A 22,278-nucleotide genomic window follows, 5' to 3' on the forward strand; every position below is an offset into this window, starting at 1 on the left:
AACATCTCTGTTTTTGTGCCAATACCAAGCTGTTTTCAATACTGTAGGTCTGTAATAGAGTTTAAAGTCAGGGATGGTAATGCCTCCAGAAGTTCCTTTATTGTATAAGATTGTTTTGGATATCCTGGCTTTTTGTTTTTCCATATAGAGTTGATTATTGTCCTTTCAAGATCTGTGAAGAATTTTGATGGGACCTTGATGGGGATTGCATTGAATCTATAAATTGCCTTTGGTATAACTGCCATTTTTACTATGTTGGTGCTCCCAATCCAAGAGCAAGGGAGATGCTTCCATCTTCTGGTATCCTCTTCAATTTCTTTCTTCAAAGACTTAAAGTTTTTGTCAAATAGATCTTTCACTTCCTTGGTTAGAGTTACCCCAAGATATTTTATGCTATTTGTGGCTATCGTGAAAGGTGATGCTTCTCTGAGTTCCCTCTCTGCTCCCTTATCCTTTGTGTATAGGAGGGCAACTGATTTTTTGGAGTTGATCTTGTATCCTGCCACATTACTAAAGGTGTTTATCAGCTGTAGGAGTTCTTTGGTGGAGTTTTTGGGGTACACTATCATATAATCTGCAAATAACGAAAGTTATTCTTCCTTTCCAATTCGAATCCGCTTGGTCCTCTTATGTTGTCTTATTGCTATTGCTAGAACTTCAAGCACTATATTGAAAAGGTATGGAGAGAGTGGACAGCCTTGTCGTGTTCCTGATTTTAGTGGAATGGCTTTGAGTTTCTCTCCATTTAATTTGATGTTAGCTGTCGGCTTGCTGTAAATAGCTTTTATTATATTTAGGTATGACCCTTGTATCCCTAATCTCTCCAAGACCTTTTTCATAAAGGGATGTTGAATTTTGTCAATGCTTTTTCAGCATCTAATGAAATGATCATATGGTTTTTTTCTTTCAGTTTATTTATATGATGGATTACATTGATAGATTTTCGTATGTTGAACCAGCCCTGCATCTCTGGGATGAAGCCTACTTGATCATAATGGATAATTTTTCTAATGTGTTCTTGGATTCAGTTTGCCAGTATTTTGTTGAGGATTTTTGCGTCGAGGTTCATGAGTGAGATTGGCCTGTAATTCTCTTTCTTGGTTGAGTCTTTTTGTGGTTTTGGTATCAGGGTAACTGTAGCTTCATAAAAGGAATTTGGCAATGACTCTTCTGTTTCTATATTGTGAAATACATTAAGGAGTATAGGTAGTAGGTCTTCTTGGAAGTTCTGGTAGAATTCTGCCTTGAAACCATCTGGTCCTGGGCTTTTTTTGGTGGGGAGATTTTTGATAACAGCTTCTAATTCTTCACGACTAGCAGGTCTATTTAGATTGTTAACCTGGTGCTGGTTTAACTTTGGTATATGGTACTTATCTAAAAAGTGTTCATTTCTTTTACATTTTTCAATTTTGTGGCATACAGGCTTTTGTAGTAAGATCTAATGATTCTCTGAATTTCCTCTGTGTCTGTGGTTATGTCCCCCTTTTCATTTCTGATCTTATTAATTTGCATATTCTCTCTCTGCCATGTGATTTGGATAGGGGTTTATCAATCTTGTTGATTTTCTCCAGGAACCAGCTTTTTGTTTCATTGATTCTTTGGATGTTTTCTGTGTTTCTATTTTGTTGATTTATGCCCTCAGTTTGATTATTCCCAGTCTTCTACTCCTCCTTGGTGAGTCTGCTTCTTTTTTTCTAGAACTTTCTGGTGGGTTGTTAAGTCTCCAATGTGTGCTTTCTCCATTTTTTTTTCCAGTGGGCACTTAGTGCTATGAACTTTCCTCTTAGCACTGCTTTCATAGTGTCCCATAGGTTTGAATATGTTATGTCTTTATTTTCATTGAATTCAAGGAAGACTTTAATTTCTTTCTTTATTTCTTCCTTGATCCAGGGGTGGTTCAGTAGTTGACTGTTTAGTTTCCATGAATTTGTAGGGTTTCTGCGGGTAGCCTCATTGTTGAATTCTAACTTTAATCCATGGTGATCTGATAAGATACAGGTGGTTCCTAATATTTTTTTTGTAACTGTGGAAGTTTGCTTTGTTACCGAGTATGTGGTCAACTTTCAAGAAGGTTCCATGAGCTGCAGAGAAGAAGGCATATTCTTTCCTATTTGAGTGGAAAGTTCCATAGATGTCTGTTAAGACCATTTATTCATTACCTCCATTAATTCTCTTATTTCTGTTAGGTTTCTGTCTGATTGACCTGTCCATTGGTGAGAGAGGAGTGTTGAAGTCTCCTACTATTAGTGTGTGTGGTTTGATGACTGCTTTGAGTTTTAGTAATGTTTCTTTAACATAAGTGGGTGCTTTTATATTAGGGGCTAGGTATTCAGGATTGACACTTCAGCCTGATGAATTGTTCCTGTTATAAGTATAAAATGTCCCTCTCGGGGTTCTTGTTCAGTTAAGACATCCGCAGCTGGGGCATTGGTGCGAATTGTCTCTTGCTGTGTGAACATGGTGCAGACCAAAGCAAACTACGTCCCAGGAGCCTACAGAAAAGTGGTGGCTTCTCGAGCCCCCAGGAAGGTGCTTGGCTCCTCCACCTTTGTCACCAGTTCTTCATCGTGTTCGTCGAGAAAAGTTAAAATAAGTATGCAGGAGGGAATCCAGTTTTGTGTGCGCCCAACTCCAAAGTGGCAAAAAGGCATTGGAGAATTCTTCAGGCTGTCTCCTAAAGATCCTGAAAAAGATAACCAGGTTCCTGAGGAAGCAGGATGCAGTGGCTTAGGAACATTGAAAAGAAAAGCATGTCCTTTGCAACCTGATCACCCAGATGACGAAAATGAATAGAACTTACTCATCTGAATAATGTCTTCAGTTTACTTAGGTATTCTGGGATGTAAATTTGGGTTGATGTGTTTGTTTATTTGACTTGTTGACTACACATTCATGTAGCCATTCAAAACAACTGGCTGTAAAAAGGGAGGATTTTTATAATTTGTAAATTATAATTGCATACTCGAATTTATAATGTAATAAGATGCTTCTTTTACCTGTTAAGTTTCTTGCTAAAATCAACATTGTATGATGTTTAATTACTAATCTACTATCTTTGATATTTGCTTAGATCTATGTACTAATTACCATATTATGGACACTTCATTATTGAAATAGTGCCAAATTGTTATGGCTTGTTTGCTTTAAAAACTCAACTTAGTATTTTTCACATTAAAAAATCAGTATTAACTGAATTTAATCTCTTGCCATTTCTTAAAATGGGGGGGCAAAGATAAAATGTCAGCTGGGTGTGGTGGTGCACACCTTTGATCCCAGCACTCGGGAGGCAGAGGCAGGCGAATCTCTTTGAATTGGAGGTAATCCTGATCTACAAATGGAGCTACGGGACAGCCAGTGCAGTTGTACAGAGAAACCCTGTCTCAAAAAAACAAAAATAATACCAATAGAATCAGGAACAAAGATTTCTTAGATACATTAAAAGAAGAATTTTTCTTGGATATACATTCAGTTCAGTATCATAAAATATTACCTTTCTTGCATATGTATTTTTTCTTTTTCTCCCCCAAGACAGAGTTTCTCTATGTAGTCCTGGCTGTCCTGGAACTTGCTCTATAAATCAGGCTGAACTTGAACTCGGTGATCCACCTGCCTCTGCCTCCTGAATGCTGTGATTAAAGACTTTGCCACCATGCCCGGTTTTTGCCAATATTTTTAAAGTCGGGAGTAAAAAATTTGACAAATCATGCTATAAATCAAGTTTATGCCTCAAGTCCTTAGAATTTCCCCTTCATTTCTCTCTCCTCCCCCACACCCCTTTGGTTTTTTCAAGACAGAGTTTCTCTGTGTAGCCCTGGCTGTCCTAGAACTCAGTCTAGACCAGGCTGGCCTCTAACTCACAGAGATCCATCTGCCTCTGGAGTACAGGGATTAAAGGCGTGCGCCACTACTGCCCTCTCCTTCATTTCTCAAGATGATTTGATCATTGAAGAGATAGGTATACTAATTATTTTGAGGCAGCATCTCATTATGTAGCCTCTAAGTGGCCTGAACTCAATATGTAGAGCAAGCTAGCTTTGAACTCACAGATCTGTTTGTTTTGTAAATGCTGGGATCAAAAGTATGTGCCACTATGTTAACTGATGTACTTGATTTTCTCCTTGTGTTTTGTTTAATGACAGGCTATCAATTTTCAAAATTATCCATGTTCTTAGCAGCCATGTTTTGTGTAATGTTTAAAATAAATGCACAGTTTTACAATACAGTATCCATTTGTGTTTCCTACCATCTATACTATTTTATTTCCAAATACAAATAAATGTATTGGTGTTATTTTTAAGTCAATTTACAAATCATTTGAGATCAGCTGATTATAGACTTTTTTATGGTTTGTCTTTTAAACTTTAGACACTAAGCAGAACCTCTTAATCCAATTACTTTGAAAATTATGTTTCTTGTTTCCTTTATTGTTTGTGGTTTTAGCATTTTAAATAAAGGTTTATTTTTATTTAAAAAAAATAAAAAAAAATAAAAAATGTCCCTCTCTATCTCTTCTGATTGATTTTAGTTTGAAGTCAACTTTGTTAGAATTTAGTATGGCCACACCTGTTTGTTTCTTAGGTCTATTTGCTTGATAAGCCTTTTCCCAGCCCTTTACTCTGAGTAGATGCCTTTCTTTGTGGTTGAGGTGTATTTCTTGTAAACAGCAGAATGTTGGATCCTGTTTTCGTATCCAGGTTCTTTGCCTGTGCCTTTTTATAGGTGAGAGAGTCCATTTATATTAAGTGATATTAATGACCACTGGTTGTTAACTCTGGTTAATTTGTTTTGGTAGTAGAGTTTGTACTTTTCCCTTCTTCAAGTTGTGCTGGTGAAGGGTCACTAGATGTCTGAGTTATTGTGGGCATTGTTGGACTCCTTGGTGTGTGATTTTCCTTCTATTACTTTCTGTAAGGCTGGATTTGTGGCTATGTATTGTTTAAATTTGTTTTTATCCTGGAAAATTTTGTTTTCTCCATTTATAGTGAATGAAAGCTTGGCTGGGTATAGTAGTCTGGGCTTGCATCCATGATCTCTTAGTTTCTGCAGTACCTCTATCCAGGATCTTCTGGCTTTCATGGTTTCCATAGAGAAGTCAGTGTTAAGTCTGATAGGTTTACCTCTATAAGTAACTTGACCTTTTTCCTTTGCAGCTCTTAACATTCTTTCTTTATTCTGTATGTTTTGTGTTTTGATTATTATTTGGTGAGGGGATTTTTTTTGATCCAGTCTATTCACTGTTCTGTATGCTTCTTGAACCTTCAAAGGAATATCTTTCTTTAGGTTGGGAAAGTTTTCTTCTATAATTTTATTAAATATATTTTCTGGGCCATTGAGCTGTACTTCTTCTCCTTCTTCTACCCCTATTATTCTTAGGTTTGGTCCTTTTATTGTGTCCCAGATTTCCTGAATGTTTTGTGATGACAGTTTGTTGGATTTGCTGTTTTCTTTGATCAGTGCGTTTATTTTCTCTATGGTATCTTCAGAATCTGAGATTCTTTCTTTTATCTCTTGTATTCTGTAGTCTCTATTCATTTACCTAGATTTTCCATATCCAGCCAGCCCTCGGTTTGTGTTTTATTCATTGCCTCTATTTCAGTTTTCAAGTATTGAACTGTTTCCATTATCTGTTTGATTGTTTTTCCTTGGTTTCCTAGGATATCATTCACGGATTTACTCAATACTTCAAGCTTTTTGTTATTCTTCTCATCTATTTCTTTAAGGGAGTTTTTCACCTCCTGTTTAAGGGCCTCTATCACTTTCAAAAAGTCAATTTTTTTTTTTACTTCTTCTTGATTAAGGTGTTCATGTCCTCCTGTTGTAAGTTTGATGGGTTCTGGTGGTTTCATGTTGTTTTTCAGATTGTTGGGTTAATTCTTGCATTGGTGCCTGCCCATCTCTTACTCTGAATGCTCCCCTATGGATCTTCTTTTACAGGATCAGGTCTCCTTGCCCACTGATGGATCTTCTGGTACCAAGATCAGGTCTCCTTGCTTGCCAGGTAGCTCATCAACAAAAGGCCTACCTTTTTTGCTGCAGGCAGACTATTGAGACAAAGGGACTCCCGCCTGCCTGGTTGCCCTCAAGACTTGGTCCCAGTGCCCAAACAGGCTGAGTTGGGTTATGTTATGGGCCCAAAGAGGGGCGGGAGGCAGAAGGAAGGGGCTTTCTGGATGCAATCTGAGTGGGGTAGGAAGAGAGAGGCAGTAGCCAGGGATTATAACCCCTGCAGGAAGACCAGGAAGTATAGGGGGATGAGGAATGTCTGTGCTCTGTGTACTGGGCTTCTGCCAAGGGTTGGGAACTCACTCACCCCACTGATGGTTCTTCTGGCCAACAGTACATGTTTTAAGTCCCACATTCATTGCTCTTTAAAATTCAAAATGCAACTAAGGGATCTTGTAAAATAAAAAAATAAGTTATATAATTTCTAATTATAAGAGGGAAGAACAAGGGAACTTTTGCAACCATGCTTAAGCAAAACCAAATTGCAACAGTGTAAAACAGCCATGTCTTGATGGAGGAAGGTCATTGGTTAATTAATAAAGAAACTGCTTGGCCTCATAGGTTAGAACATAGGTGGGTGGAGTAAACAGAACAGAATGCTGGGAGGAACAGGAAGTGAGCTCAAATGCAGGGCAGCTCCTCCCAGAGCCAGACGCGATGCAGCCAGCCGCCAGGTCAGACATGCTGAATCTTTCCCGGTAAGTGCACCTAGTGGTGCTATGCAGATTATTAGAAATGGGCTAAATTAATATGTAAGAATTAGTCTAGAAGAGGCTAGATATAATGGTCCAGGCAGTGTTTAAAAGAATACAGTTTGTGTGTTGTTATTTCGGGGCATAATCTAGCCAGGCGGCTGGGAGCTGGGTGGCAGGAACGCAGCCCGCCGCTCCCTACAACAATGTCTAACTCCTAGAAGCTCTGATTTGGGCTCCAGAGGCTCAGGCAGCTTACTTCTCTGGTTCTGCCATCTGACACACACTTTGTCTCAAAAGCTCAGGCCAGCTCCACATCTGTCACTGTCCTCTGGGGTATCCACTAGAACCAAGGCTACATCTTCATCAATAGCCTCTCCTGGTCTCTTGAGGGACTTTGATTCGGCTACACAGTGCCAAGTCTCAGCTTCTCACAATGGGCCTCTCAATACTGCAGCTTACATGCTGCTAAAAGCAGTCCTACTTGGGAGACTCTTGCTATTACCAAGCTTGGTCACTCTGGACCACAGGTTCTGCATGCTGACCCTGAAGAAATCTTCACAGGTGATTTCACCTCTTCTAGCTTGTGTCAAGATGACAAAAAAGAAAGAAAAAACAAACAAACAAAAAACACTAACCAGCACTCCTGGTCTCTTCTCCCTCAAAATATTCTACTGTACCATATCATCCTGCTCACTGACACTGAAATCATGGATCCTGAAACCACATATATGGAACCAAGTGCTGTATAAATAAAGCTTTACAAATATGCAGGATTCAACTGCTGAAAAATACAACACCAATAATGAACCAAAGACCTAGATAAGGAGATCAGCCATGTTCATGACTCAGTAACACAATGACAACAGTTACCCCTAAGTATTTTCAGATTCATCCCAGGTTTAATCAGAAGAGTTAGAATAGCTGCTGACTAGAATTATATAGTTAGCCCAATGGCAGAGCCCTTGTCTAACATGTAAGAGGCTCTAGGAATGATCCCAGTGCCTCAAAACCTAAACATAAATCAGGAAGCATATAGCTCAGTGCTAAGTAAGGTATTACCTATGTATTCTAGTCGAAGGTGTGTTCTTTAGCACACTTGAATAATAATAAAAATTGGTGAAATACAATTTTTTTCTTTTTTTAAAAGATTTATTTATTCATTAGATATACATTGTTCTTCAGGCCAGAAGGGGGCACCAGATCTTACTACCGATGGTTTTGAGCCACCATGTGGTTGCTGGGAAATGAACTCAGGACCTTTGGAACAGCAGGCAGTGCTCTTAACCACTGAGCTATCTCTCCAAACCTACAATCATATCTTATTTCACAATGGTGACTCCACAACTGTTTAATGTAGACCGTCTTGACGGGTTACTCTGTCTAGGGTCTGTAACCCATCTGGCTGGTCAGTTATTCCAGGGTCACGGAGAGGTACCACCTGAAAGACATGGGTCGATAAGAGGAAGGAGGTTAGGCAAATTTGTCGAAGCCTCCGTTTATTAGAGTCATGGTTGCAGCTTATATAGCCCCTGGATGAGGAGCTTGGGCGGCTGGGGCAGAGGATCTTGCCATGTGGTCCAAGCCAGTCACGTAGGCCAAGAGGTTATGATCGGTCAGGTCACGATTCCTTGGTCAGGAAGTCACAAGTTGACACACCTAGTTCTCTAGATAGAGTGTGAGGCAGGTTCCACTAACAGATAGCTCTCTATTAACAGACAATTTGGAAAGAAAATAAAAGCTGAACCTCATGACATCGTGGCTGCAGACACCCCACAGAGGAGTTCCAGAGGCGATTGGAGAGGAATCCTTGATCCAGTCTTCCCTGCCCCCAAGGAGAGGAGTGCCTGATAACAGAACCTGCTATGCCACTCTGCAGGATGTCATTCTGCCTCCAGAGTCCAGGGAGACAGGCTGAGATAATTGCCAGGATGTGCTTCAGGTAGCTGACTCCAGCTCACCTCACCCAGGAAGCCCACCAGCCCTGAAGCAAAATGATGAAATACATTTTGATTGGTAGACTACAAAAGACGCTGAGTTCAATCGCAGCACCATATAAACCCAATGCACTAACATACCCCTGTTCTCCAGGTACTCAAGAAATAAAAACAGAAGGATCAGAAGTTCAAATTCATCCTCAACTACAGACTTTCAGTCCAACCTACTATATACAAGACCCTTGGAGGAAGGTGGGAGGAAGGGATAAAAACATAAGCAACATATTAGAAGATAGCATTTTCAAATAATAATCAACTGCACATCTACAGGGTTAGAGTTAGGGTAATGGTTCAATTAGCTGAAGTTTTAGAGTGGAGAGTTTTGAACAGATATCTCACCAAGAGATGGAAAATAATCACATACAAAGATAGCATCACTTAGCATAAAAAAAGTTACATTCTATATAATTCCATTTTTTTTTTTTTTTGGTTTTTCGAGACAGGGTTTCTCTGTGGCTTTGAAGCCTGTCCTGGAACTAGCTCTGTAGACCAGGCTGGTCTCGAACTCAGAGATCCACCTGCCTCTGCCTCCCGAGTGCTGGGATTAAAGGCATGCGCCACCATCGCCCGGCTATAATTCCATTTTTAATGACACTCCCCCACACACATAAATTTTGAGACAGGACTTATATAATTCAGGGTAGGATTGAACTCTGTGTAAAAACAGTCAATCTCAAATGTGTGATCTTCTGTTGTATTTTAAGCGGCGGGGCTGCATCTTGCCACCCGGTTAGCTTTCCCCGAAATAATTACACGGAAACTGTATTCTTTTAAACACTGCCTGGCCCATTAGTTCCAGCCTCTTATTGGCTAGCTCTTACATATTGATCTAACCCATTTCTAATATTCTGTGTAGCACCATGAGCTGGTGGCTTACTAGGGAGGATCTTAACCTGCGTCTGTGTCCGGCAGGAGAATCATGGCCACTCACTGACTCGGCTTCTTTCTCCCAGCATTATGTTCTATTTACTCCACCCACCTAAGGGTTGACCTTTCAAATGGGCCTAGGCAGTTTCTTTATTAATTAACCAATGAAAGCAACAGATAAATACAAGACCCACCTCCATCAATCTTCTTGTGTCCACCTCTTCTACCCGACCACAGTGTAGGGATTATAGACATCTACCACCACATACAGGGTTATCTGCTACTGGGGATTGAACATAGGCTTTTGTACACACTAGACACACACAAAGTGCTATACATCCTTAAACCTAAACATTCCTAAAAAGGATCAACTACAACAAAAACAAACAATCAACAAACTAACAAAACCCACATGAAGACAGATAGCAGATTAATGGTTTCTGAGCATTAGGATTAAAAACTGGATGACTACAAAGGGATACAGCCCAATCTGGGAGGACAAAAAAATTATTCTAATTCAAGCACTGGTTAGATGAATATACACATTAGTCAAAATCTGAAAGATATTATATACTAAAGTCAGCAAATTTGAATAAGTATAAAGGATATAATTTTAGAGAATGAAAGAAGTGGGAGACTAAGGCGACATATGACAATGTACTGAGTGAAGCTTGACTTTCCCTAGCTCACATCTGTGTGTGGTGTGTGCATTATGATGCAGGCCACATGCTAGTGCGTGTACCTAGGGAGGACAAGTGGGTGTCAGCTGTCTTCCTCCTATCACTCTCCTCCTTAGTCTTTGAGACAGTCACTCAGAGAACATGGAGCTCACAGACTGGCTAGACTAGCTGGCTAGGAGCCTCAGGGATTCTCCTGTCTCCACCTTCCAGCCCTCAGATTACAGACACGTGGTGTCATGCCTAGTCCTCAAGCTTACCACATTAAGAATTTTACCCACTGACCCATTACCCAGCCCCTCCATAGCTTTTAAATGAATGCTAAAAGAACATCAAATATATGCTGAAAAATACAGTATCATTCATAACAGATGTGAATAACTTGATCTTGCTAGGTATGATTAAGGCTCAACATATTACTTGTGTAGAAATGTTGAACTCCAAAGCAGCCATAGACAATATGGGTGTGGCTGCATCTCACTCAAACCTTATTTACAAAAAAGGCAGCAGATCAAAGAAGATAACACTACACTACCAAAATACAGAGTACCCTAGTGGTTGCCTATAGTAGAGCAGGCAGGAGATGAGCATTAAAGAGACTAGCCTAGATGGTGGCAGGCGTATCAGTCCTGAAAATGGTAGAAATGTTGGTTTGACCCTGTTGAGTTACAGGCAAGTATGCTTTATCATAACTTACTAAACCTTATGTTCTTAAAATGGGTGTATTTATTGCATTCTGTAATACCTCAACAAACTTGATTTGTTTTTAAAATGAAGTTGAAATTTTCATGTGACAACATCAATGATATAGAAAAGCTTGACCTCTGGGTCATAATAATCAACTCAGTATCACATTAAAACCTACTAGGTAATTTTTCCTTATCCTAAAAATTGGTTAATAATTTCATTCTCAGGATTCTTCATTGGTCCCCACCCACAGGAGGGAGGGGTTGAGAATGAAATGACGAAAGCAGGTAAAATAAAGGGCACCTAGCACAGAAGACAACTGAGTGAACTAATTTTAAATAAGTGTGAAAATGACGGTAAGGAACAGCAGCTACACTGACCTCCTCCGTAGTCTGCTTTAAATATCCAGACACTGTTCGGTGTTTACCACTGCTTCACCTGACATCAGGCCCCAGCTCCGAAGTCAGCGCTGAACCCACAGTGATTTGCATCTAACAAGCATTCTGAACCAAAAGTTAGTTTAAAAATACTCCCTGATAAATATTCAGGGAGAGAAAATGTGAGAAGACCCAAAGAGAAAATGAAAACAGGACAGATTTCCCAAGCTATAATAGTTTAGTTGTTTCTGGGGGGAAACAACATGGAGGCTAATGGCAAGTTTTCCCTTGAGGGCTAGTGTTTACATTTTGTCCATACCAGGAGCTGATCGATGAAACTGCACCAGCACACAGTATGGGGCTTTCTGGCCTGTTTCTCACAACAGTAGCATTTAGCTGACAGGATAGTAGTGGGGAGTGGTGGTGGAGGTGGGAATAATAAGCAAAGATATAAAGTCTGAGAAAGATAAAGTGGCTTGCTCATAATCAGACAGTGAAAAATGCAATGTCCTTTAGTAGAGATCACAAGAGAATAACATCTTGGGGATCTACAAAACTCTATCTTTAACATCTAGGAAAGGCTTTCCCTTATGTTGACACCTCAAATTACAAAGGGCAGTTGATTGTTGTGTGCCAACCTAATTAATTTCAAACCTTTCAAGAGAAATTCATTATTGTGGTGGCAGGAACTGATTCTAAGATCAAGAGCAGGCTTATGATCAGAAAATAAAAACCCCTACAAGAAGCCTACATCATGACAAAGAGTAAATGCCTCACACCTTCCCCTTTCTTTCACTTACCATCCATATCATACAAATGTCCCAAGACGCAGCTCTGAAGAGGTAAAACAAAGCACCCCATTGCCCAATACAGAATTCAATCACAGTGTTTCAGTACTGATCTACCAGTTCAACCTCCCAGCAAAGACTGATAAAAATGATGTCTGATCTACTTACAATGACCTGATCAACACAAAGATGGACTAGAAACTGTACACTTGAGGACATGTGCATGAAATAAATGTCTTCCTACTAACAGCTTCCTTCTGTCTCCCCCAATGTAGTGAATTAGGCAGAAAAGACAACACAATGACATCACTTCCATAAGGATGTTCATCCTTGTCAGTAGTAACTATAGTTCAAGACTCTTTAAGTGAACTTAAAAGTTACCTTTAAGAAAAGCAAGCATCAAAGTCCAAGCTTTCCCAGGTAATTTGGTCAAAGATATTTATATCCACAATCTTTAGGTTTCATCAGGCAAACAGTTCTAAAACATATCTACTCCATTTGGTAGCTTAAGAATTCTAAACTAAGTTGGTATAACCCACTTTAATCAAAGCTTCCTTCTGTAATTAGTGGCATTTGGAAAGGCAAGTGAGTGGTGTGGTTAAGTCTCCTAACTGTGTATTCTGCTAACACCTAGTCCAGTTCCATCTTGTGCAAACCTGAGATGTCAGAAAGACACACATATTGTTTTCAAGGCCAATGTAAAATGGAAAAGTTAAACTGTCTGTAACTTAGACACTGTGGTGCTTTGAATAAGAACGGCCCATACAGGATTATAGATTTGAAATTTTTGTCACCAGGCAGTGATACTAGTTGACAGGGTAGGAGGTGTGGCCTTGCTGGAGGAAGTATGTAACTGGGAGTGGGCTTTGAGGATTCAGAAGCCAAAGCCAGACCCAGAGTCTCCCTTTTCCTGTTGCTTGTGGATCCAGATGTAGAACTCTCAGCTACTTCTCCAGCACCATGTCTACCTGCATGCTGCCATGCTTCTCAACATGATGACAAACATAAAACTTTGCAACTGTAAGCAATCTCCAATCAAATGCTTTCCTTTTTAAGAGTAGCCATGGTCATGGTGTCTCTTCACAGCAACAGAATATTAAGACGGACACACTATTGCTAGTATTGAAAACAATTATTTCTTGTCATTTCCCAAACTACACAGTTATACAGAATTCTTTCCTTCCACGCCACCTGGAATCTCACTAAGAAGGCTAACGGGATGAGACGGTAGAGTTTCTATCCTCCTTCTGGTCAAATGTCATCTTTTGTGATTTTACAGTCAGTTGTGAGTTTAGAGTGGGATAAGTGTCACAGTGTGAACGTGGAGGTCAGAGAACAACTTTCAGAAGTTGGTTCTCTTCTATTATGTGGAGTTCTGGAGGCTGAACTCAGGTCATCAGGTTTGGTGACAAGTGTCTATACCGACTAGGCTATCATCTGTCCAGAAACATCATTTAAAAACACTTTCTAAAATCATGTAAAATGTATCAAAATTATCATTTTAACCACCAGGAAGCAGCCACAACACAATATTGGACAGTGTACTAAGTCCCTTTTACTGTTTCATGCATTCCTAAGAACATGTAATGCTACTACCCCTTACAAGGAAAAAAACAAGCTCAGAACTTAAGTGCGATGCTCAAGGCTTCAAACCCAGAACAAGAGAAGATAAGGACCTTAAACCAAATTTACATAAATAGAAAAACTGAATTTCTTCTAAATTGTGCTCTCTTCCAGTTTCACAATAGAGGAGAAGGAAGAGCTATGAATGAATTTGTTTAGCAGTTTAATAGTCTCAAGGAGGAGGAGTGTGAGGGACAGATTTTCTAAACTGCAATCTTTTCTTGGAAGTTCACAGTGTACTGTCCAAACCCCACTCATATTCTAGAACAAATCAACAAATGAATCAACAAATAAAGAGTTTTGAAATTTAGGGAAAGTGATACAAACCTTCTATGTGGCCTTAAATAAACTGAGGCAAGGAAGCCCTGAGTTCAGAGCCGGCCCACACTACAAGACACACACTAAAACAAAGAGAAAGCGGGGGCAAGGCCTTTAGTTCCAGCACGCAGAAGGCAGGGAGATCTCTGTGAGTTCAAGACCAGCCTGGGTTACATAGTGAGACCCTGTCTCAGAACAGAGAGAAGCCTTAGCAAATTTTCCTAATCTAAATTTCACCACAGACGTGCAAGGTAATTATCATTTTGTTTAAGGCCCAAGAATTACTATGTCTCTCCTGTGTGCACTATCTGTAGAATTACTAAGTCTCTCCTGTGTGCACTATCTGTAGAATTACTAAGTCTCTCCTGTGTACACTATCAGTAGAATTACTAAGTCTCTCCTGTGTACACTATCTGTAGAATTACTAAGTCTCTCCTGTGTACACTATCTGTAGAATTACTAAGTCTCTCCTGTGTGCACTATCTGTAGAATTACTAAGTCTCTCCCGTGTACACTATCTGTAGAATTACTAAGTCTCTCCTGTGTGCACTATCTGTAGAATTACTAAGTCTCTCCTGTGTGCACTATCTGTAGAAATACTAAGTCTCTCCCGTGTACACTATCTGTAGAATTACTAAGTCTCTCCCGTGTACACTATCTGTAGAATTACTAAGTCTCTCCTGTGTACACTATCTGTAGAATTACTAAGTCTTTCCTGTGTACACTATCTGGTAAAAGTCACTTCACCCAAATCAAACGAATGCTCAATACCAACCGTATGTAGAGACTTCTCTAGTAAGGACAGTACATAGCAAAATGCAGCCCATCAGAGTCCTTAAGGAGGAAAAAGACCAGGAAAGACCATTTATACTACATACTGTCTGCATTTAGTGAAGCAAATTAAATTCTAAGAAACCCTGACACAAACTTATGTGTTGTCACATGTTATCACAGTCCAGGGAGGAGAGCAACTGGAGTCCTGGTCACCTGATTTTGTAGGCAATTATGTTTGTATTATGTGACTCCCTAATAACTTCCAACTTCTGCCAACCTCCTTTCCCTCACCACACCCACACAGGAAAGGAAAACTAAGCACAAAGATTGTGAGTCCTGGATTCCTGGGACTTAAGAATATTTTCCCTTGGTTTCATCAGGTAAACCAAGCTGAATTTCAAGTCAATAAAAGCCAAACAAACCAGAAAACCCAAGTCACTCTTCTCTACATTATTCACATAGAAAATAAAGCAAAATATCATTTGCAGTATTTTTGAGAGAAAACTTTAACTTTATAAGACAAAGAGATGCAACTGAATTTAACATGAAATGGCGTGGCCGTCATGCTTCAATGTGAATGACAGGACACTTAAGCTAGTTCCACTTGGGAATTCAAACAGAATCATAACCAGAGCATAAATCCAGCCACAGAAATGCAGTGGAATGAATCTACCCCAAACTTAAGAAGGCACATGCTCAATGCAGTTAGGAAAGCCCCAAGAAATAAAGGTGTACAAAATGACAGCGATTTATCTCACAGATACCTGAACTCATGGGAACGTCTTTACAGACAATGACCTTAAAAAACTGGAGCACTCAATACACATGTCATTCTGCTCAGTCCCATGTCATTCTGACTCAGTTCACTCTGCTCAATACACATGCATACATATCTACACACGTATTACACAAAACCAGTGTCTATATTGTTACATAGTTTTATAATTTTCTATCACTGTACTCAGAAATCTTGAAACAAATTTAAGGGTTCATGAAGAGGAGGAGAAAGAGGAAAAAAACAGGATAGGGAAGCAAAGGAGGTGATGTAGATAGAAGAGAAAAAGGACAGGGAGAGTTAGGAGATGAAAGAGTGGTCAGATGAGATGAAACAGACACAGTAGAAACCTAAGCCCTAGGAAACTTCTTAGAAACATACATAGATATGTAAAAATCATATTGAAATTTACCATTAAAGACTGAACTGTGTTACTCCCCCCCCAAAAAAAACAAAACAAACAAACAAAAAAAAACTGGAGCACTTCTCCAGACCCGGGCAATCCAAAGGTTTAAAGAAACGAATAAATGAATTTGGGAAATAAGAGGGGGTGAAAAGGGGGTGACGGTAGTAACCCAAAAAAGACACAATGAAATCCCAAAGTTGCTTCTTCATTGTGGAGTGGAAAAGCAAAGACCGAATACTAAAATGTTGCTCAATCCAATTTTCATTGTGAATTCCTGAATTCACAGTAGTCCAGAAACTTAATGAGATCCAGATTTTCAGAGGCAAGATGGGGTGGGAATGAGGGTACACAATTTCTCAACTAGAAGAAACAGGGTTTTCTACATCAATTGTTTCATGCATCCTGCGAGTTCTATTTATCAAAAGCAGCAACTAGCTGGGTATGCACTAGGGCCCCAGCTGAGGATCTGAATGCAGTTTTCTGAGCATTGGTCACACCCCTCCCCCAGAGAAAGCGTGGGAAAATGCCCTAAGACTGCCAGGGCACGCAGTGCTTACCTGACTGATCCACTGTACCAGGGAGCTCTTTCCTGCGATGTCCCCGCCGAGCACCTGTTCTTCAGAGATAAAGTCCCAGCAGGAGCCACTGAAGATGGTCGCAGGAGAACGCTTATCCATGGAGGCTGGGATCCGCGGCCGCGCCAATCACCCCTGTCCACGGATGCTAGGTAGAAGGGTCCACCACCCGCGTTGCTCTTGCCTGACCCGGGTTCTGCACCTCGGGCAACCCAGGCGGAGAGTCTGATGCGCGCGACCGCTCCTCAGATGCCAGCCCTCACCGGTCGGCTTCCCGGGCTCACCCGCGGGCAGCTCTGCGCCTTGGCGGTGACCGACGATAGGCGGCAGCTCCTTGGCGGCGGCTGGGACAGAGGTAGAGGTTCCTTGATATTGAAGGAGCCCAGAAGCTTAAAAGGGGCCTCCTTGACTCCCCCTGCATACAGCCCCGCCCGCCCGCGCATGCGCTGCCTGTGGACCTTGAGTAGACAGTGAATGCCCCTTCTGGGGGCGGGGCTTCTGAGGAGCTGTTGACAGTTATCTCTCCTGGGGAAAGAGAGTCAGTTTAAGAATTGGAACCCTGAGCCTGGCAGTGGTGGCGCACGCCTTTAATCCCAGCACTCGGGAGGCAGAGACAGGAGGATCTCTGTGAGTTCGAGACCAGCCTGGTCTACAAGAGCTAGTTCCAGGACAGGCTCCAAAACCACAGAGAAACCCTGTCTCGAAAAAACCAAAAAAAAAAAAAAAAAAAAAAAAGAATTGGAACCCTTTGATCAGTGGATGCCCAACCCCTAATTCCTGTCCATATACTGGCAGCAGAAATTGAACACAGTGAAATATCTATATATATATATATGTGTGTGTGTGTGTGTGTGTGTGTATGTATGTATGTATATATACATACATATTTGTATGTGTGTGTACATATATGTGTGTGTATTTATATACACATACATGCACATATATGTATTTTATATATGTATATATATATATATATTAAAAAGAAGGAGAAGTTGAGAGGGATGGCGTGGGTGAATATGTCCAAAATACATTATATGAATATATAAAATTTTCAAAGAATTATATGAACACTTCCCCCTCTCTGTGCTAGGACTACAGGATTGAACCTGTGCAAATCTTGTGGTGCAAATTTTGCACCACAGTCTACATGAGTTCATATGTACATCAGTCCTTCTCTGCCTGGAAGTCACTGTTTCCCTCGATTCATCCATCACCTCGGGCTCTTACAGGTTTTCTGCCTCCTCTCCTCACACCTCCCTGAGCCTTGTGGGGAGGGGTTCAACCAAAACATCCCATTTAGGACTCAATGCTCCAATGTCTGTCATTTTTTACACATTGTGCACTTGGAGGTTTCCCATCTACTAGAAGAAGCTTCTCTGATGTGGATTGGGCAAGACAGATCTATGGGTATAGCCAGCTGCCATTAAGAGACATTTTACTGCTATGTTTCTTTATCAGAATAATAGTAGGCATCCCCTAAGACCGTGACATATCAGTGTGAGGCTCTTAGTCACTTTGCAGTGTAGGTATGAGTTCCACCTCAGGGAACCACAAAGTTATTGGTTGCTCCCATAAAATTTATGCCACTATTAAGCTAGTGTGTCAAACAGGGAGGTCACTGTTGTAAGTCACAGGTTTGTAGCTCGGTAATATTGGTAATTACCTTTCTCTTAAGGTATAAGCAGAGTACCTTCTAGAACTAAAATAGCTGATCAATAAAGGTGACACTTCTAATTAGGCTCTAGCTCAGCTCTTCCATATTTGATGATAAAAGTAAATGCTACCGTCAGCAATAGAGCCTTACTATCAGTTTATGGAAAGTGATCAGTAGCATTGGAAATAACCTGTGATGTTTGAGGGTTTCCATGGGACCTCTTTGACCAACAGCTCAACAAGGTGTCACCTATTCCGGGCACTGTAAGTTTTACTTGGTGGCGTAAGATGTCCAGTTGTCTCCTCTGTATTTGGTAACTCCATTTAGATTTCTTTCAAACATGCATGTGTTTTAGGAATCTTCTACAGTAGTAGGTTTCCACGTTGGTTTCTCAAACGTCCTTTAGTGTTATTTGTCCTCCCCATAGCCCCTCCTTTTCCCTTTTCTCCCCTCTCCTCCCATTTTAATTCTCCTAGTATCCCTGTCTCTCCACAACAACATAGTCTATCTTTTATTCCTTCAGGGAATCGCATTCCCCCAGTCCTTTACTTGGTATCCAACCTCTGGGGTTGTTTGTAAAATAACACATATATTGAAAGCTTAAAAGCTAACATCTACATATGAAAGAAATCATACAATGTCTTTTAGGATCTATTTTACCTCAGCTGAGATGATGTTTTCTAGCTTTTTTTTTTTTTTTTTTTTTTTGGTTTTTTGAGACAGGGTTTCCCTGTGGTTTTGGAGCCTGTCCTGGAACTAGCTCTTGTAGACCAGGCTGGTCTCGAACTCACAGAGATCCGCCTGCCTCTGCCTCCCAAGTGCTGGGATTAAAGGCGTGCGCCACCACCGCCCGGCGATGTTTTCTAGCTTTATCCATTTACCTGAGAATTCTATGTTTTTTAAGAGCTGAATAATATTTCATTGTCTAAATGTATCACATTTCCATTATCCATTCATCAGTTTGTTGACATCTAGGTTGCTTCCTGTGTCCAGCTATTATGAATAGAGCAGCAATAAACATGAATCAGCAATTATTTCTGTATTTTGATATATATCTAAAAATGGTTTCGCTAGATCTTGAGGGAGATTAATTTCTAGCTTTCTGGGAAACTACCACACTGATTTTCATAGTGGCTAGAGAACGTTGCACTCCCATCAGCAATGGATAAGTGTTACCTTTCCCTACATCATTGAAAGCACATGGTTTATTTTATTGATCTTGGCCAACTTTGTAAGAGGTAGAACAGTATCCCTAGCCAGACTCCCAACAACCTGTCCATGTCTGCCGAGTCCAACCTTGGAAGAGGGAACAGAGCATCCCCAACCTGGCTCACTAGCAATGGCCATCAGTCGAGAGGCCAGTCGTGGAATGGTGGGCGCATCTTCTGCATCCTGGATCTGCTGGACATGACCAGACCAGGCAAAGTCATCTGTGAAAGAGAATGCACAATTTTCCAACCCTAGATCTCAGAGAATGCCTGGCCCTAGGAAGTACAGTCATGGGAAAGGGTGCGGCAGCTTCACCAGCCTGATTCCTCATGGGATGGTCAGCCCAAGGGTAGTCTGTTATGGAAAAGCAGTGTGCCACACCCCCAGCCTGGCTCTCCAAATACTCTCCAGTCCAGGGTAGGCCAGTGGAAGAAGGGGAACAACTTACTTGGTCTGTCAGTCACTGGGAAGGCTATCCAAAGAAGAGGTGGCACAGGTACTTGTCAAGGGCAGAGACTCCCAGGTATGCCACCCCAGGGCCTGTCCTTTACTGTGGAGAGCAGCTGTGGATGATTGGTGGCACAACTTCCCCAGCATTTCTCCTAAGGGGTTGTTCAGCCCTGAGTGTGTAAGATAGGGGCACAGCATCCCAGGTCTAGCTCAACAAGACCTGTCCTGGCCAACCATAGGATATAGACATGCAGCTTCCTCCTACTGTTTCTGCAGGACCTGTTTAGTCCCATGGAGGTTAGTCATAAAGATGTGGGTGCAGATCCCTGGGCTGGCACTGCTGAATCTGGCCATACAGAAACCAGCTGTGGATGATGTGTGCATACTATACGGAGACTGGCATTGGACAGCTGTAGAATGAGGGATGCAGCTTCCCAAGCCTGAACTCTGCAGGGCAAGGTAGGACCTGGGGAGGCCAGTCATGGAAGAGAGGCACAGGTCATCCATGGAAGAAGGGCACAATTTCCGTGGCCTGGCTTCCCATTATATGACCTGCCCCTGGGATTTCTGTTGTGGAGGAAGGACCACAGCTTGCCCTTCCTGGCACCACAATCCCTGTTCTGTCCTGGAAAGTCCATTGTGAAAATGGGTGCAACTCCCCCAGGCTGTCAGGCCCTGTGGAGGAGTCACAGACCAGGCATGGAAGAGGGAGCAGAGCTTTCATACAAGACACCTCAGCTACTGGCTCATCCTGGAGAGGCCAGCCATGGAAGAGGAGAGGCAGATTCCCTGTCTTGACTTCCCATGACCTGTTCATCCCTGGGGAGGCCATTCGTGGAAGAGGGGAGTGAAGCATCTCTGGCCTGGCTCCCCTAGGACTCTTAAGACCATAGAAGGCCAGCAATCAATGAAGGGCATAACTTGCCTGTCCTGGCAGTCCCTAGGGAGGACATGCTTGGAAGAGGTGGCACATATTCCTCAGCCAGGCTCCCCAGGTCCTGTCTTGCGCAGCAGAGGCTCGCCATGGAAGAGGGGACATAGCTACTCAGGCATGGCACCACAGGTCCTAGCCTGCTACTAAAGTACTGTCGGACCCTGCAGTCGACAGTCATGGAAGATAGGGGCGCAACTTCCCCAACCTGGATCCACAGCCCTTTTTTGGCCCTGAGACATCAGCATTAACATTGGGATATCGGGGTACCTGGCATTGGTCTCCAGAGACTCTCTCACCATACAGAGGAAGTTGTGAAGAGGGAGCACGTCGCACCAGGCCTGGCTCCCCATGTCCTGTCTGCCCTGCCTAGGACAGCTGTGAAAGAGGACGGTGCACCTTCCCCAGACGGCTCCACAGTACGGGCAGGCCCTGGGGAGACCAGTCTTGTATAGGGGTGCAGGCCATCCACAGAAGAGGGGGCACAGCGTCCATGGCCTTGCTCCCCATGCCATGACTGGTCCCCAGAAACCCAGCTGTGGAGGTGGGGGACGCAGCTTCTCTGGGATTGTACTGCGGGGCCTTTGCTGGAGAGGCCAGACACGTAAGAGGGGAAACAGGGGGCAGGCCATGCTCTGGGGAGCCAAGTAGTGAAAACTGCTCCCCATTCCAAAGCTGGCCTCTCATGGCCTGCATGCCCTGGATTCCAGTCCATGGAACCTAAAACCCCCTTTCCACAGTTTTTTTTTTCAGCCTGGCAGGCCCTGGTCAGGTGACAGTTGGAAAGTGGGCAAAGCTTCTTCAGGTCCGCAGGCTCTGTGGAAGAGGTCACAGGTCAGGCACAGCAGAGGCAGCGAAGCTTCCAACATTACACCCCAGTTCCTGGACAGTCTAGGGGTCCAGCTTCCCCAGCATGAATTATCTATGACTTTCCAGTCCTGCAGTGTCCAGCAGTGGAAGGGGAGACACAGTCCATGGTCTGGTCCCACAGTCCTGACAGATTCTTCTAGACCAGCTGTGAAAGAGGAGAGAACAGCATCCCCAGCCTGGCTCCCTAGTGTGTGGCCAGGCCTGGGGAGGTCAGCCATGGAATAGTGGGTACAGCCTCCACAGCCTGGCTTACCAGTGCTTGGCTGGTCTTGGAGATCCCAGCCATTGGAGGGAGGGACTCAGCTAACCCAGTCTTGCTCCCATGGTTTCTCCAGACGTAGAGAGCACAGCGTCTGTTGGAAGGACTCAACTTCTCTAACCTGGCAGGTCCTGGTGAGGACAGATGTGGAAGAGTGGGCACAGTTTCCCCAGACTGGCTGGCCCAGCGGAGGTCAGTTATGAAAGAAGAGGGCACAGACCAGCCATGGACTAGGAGGCAGAGCTTCGCCGGCCTGACAGCCGAGGGCCTGTACTGTCCTGGGGAGACCATGTGTGGAAGAGGGAGGAACAGCTTCCCCGACATGTTTCCCATGCATTCTCTGGCT

The 22,278-nt window shown here is 42.4% G+C and overlaps 1 protein-coding gene across 1 annotated transcript; it reads left to right on the forward strand.

Moving 5' to 3' along the window:
- The first annotated feature begins 2,457 nt into the window (after positions 1–2,457).
- LOC130885189 (PCNA-associated factor-like) lies at positions 2,458–2,841 on the forward strand. Its single transcript, XM_057786642.1, has one exon. It carries the CDS (start codon positions 2,458–2,460, stop codon positions 2,791–2,793), a length of 336 nt encoding a protein of 111 aa, XP_057642625.1. The 3' UTR covers positions 2,794–2,841.
- The last annotated feature ends 19,437 nt before the right edge of the window (positions 2,842–22,278 follow it).

Source organism: Chionomys nivalis, chromosome 12 (genome assembly GCF_950005125.1).
Source record: "Chionomys nivalis chromosome 12, mChiNiv1.1, whole genome shotgun sequence".
Taxonomy (NCBI): domain Eukaryota; kingdom Metazoa; phylum Chordata; class Mammalia; order Rodentia; family Cricetidae; genus Chionomys; species Chionomys nivalis.

Excerpts from the sequence above, each read along its gene's own strand:
- LOC130885189 (XM_057786642.1), top strand. The coding sequence starts at position 2,458 with ATGGTGCAGACCAAAGCAAACTACGTCCCAGGAGCCTACAGAAAAGTG.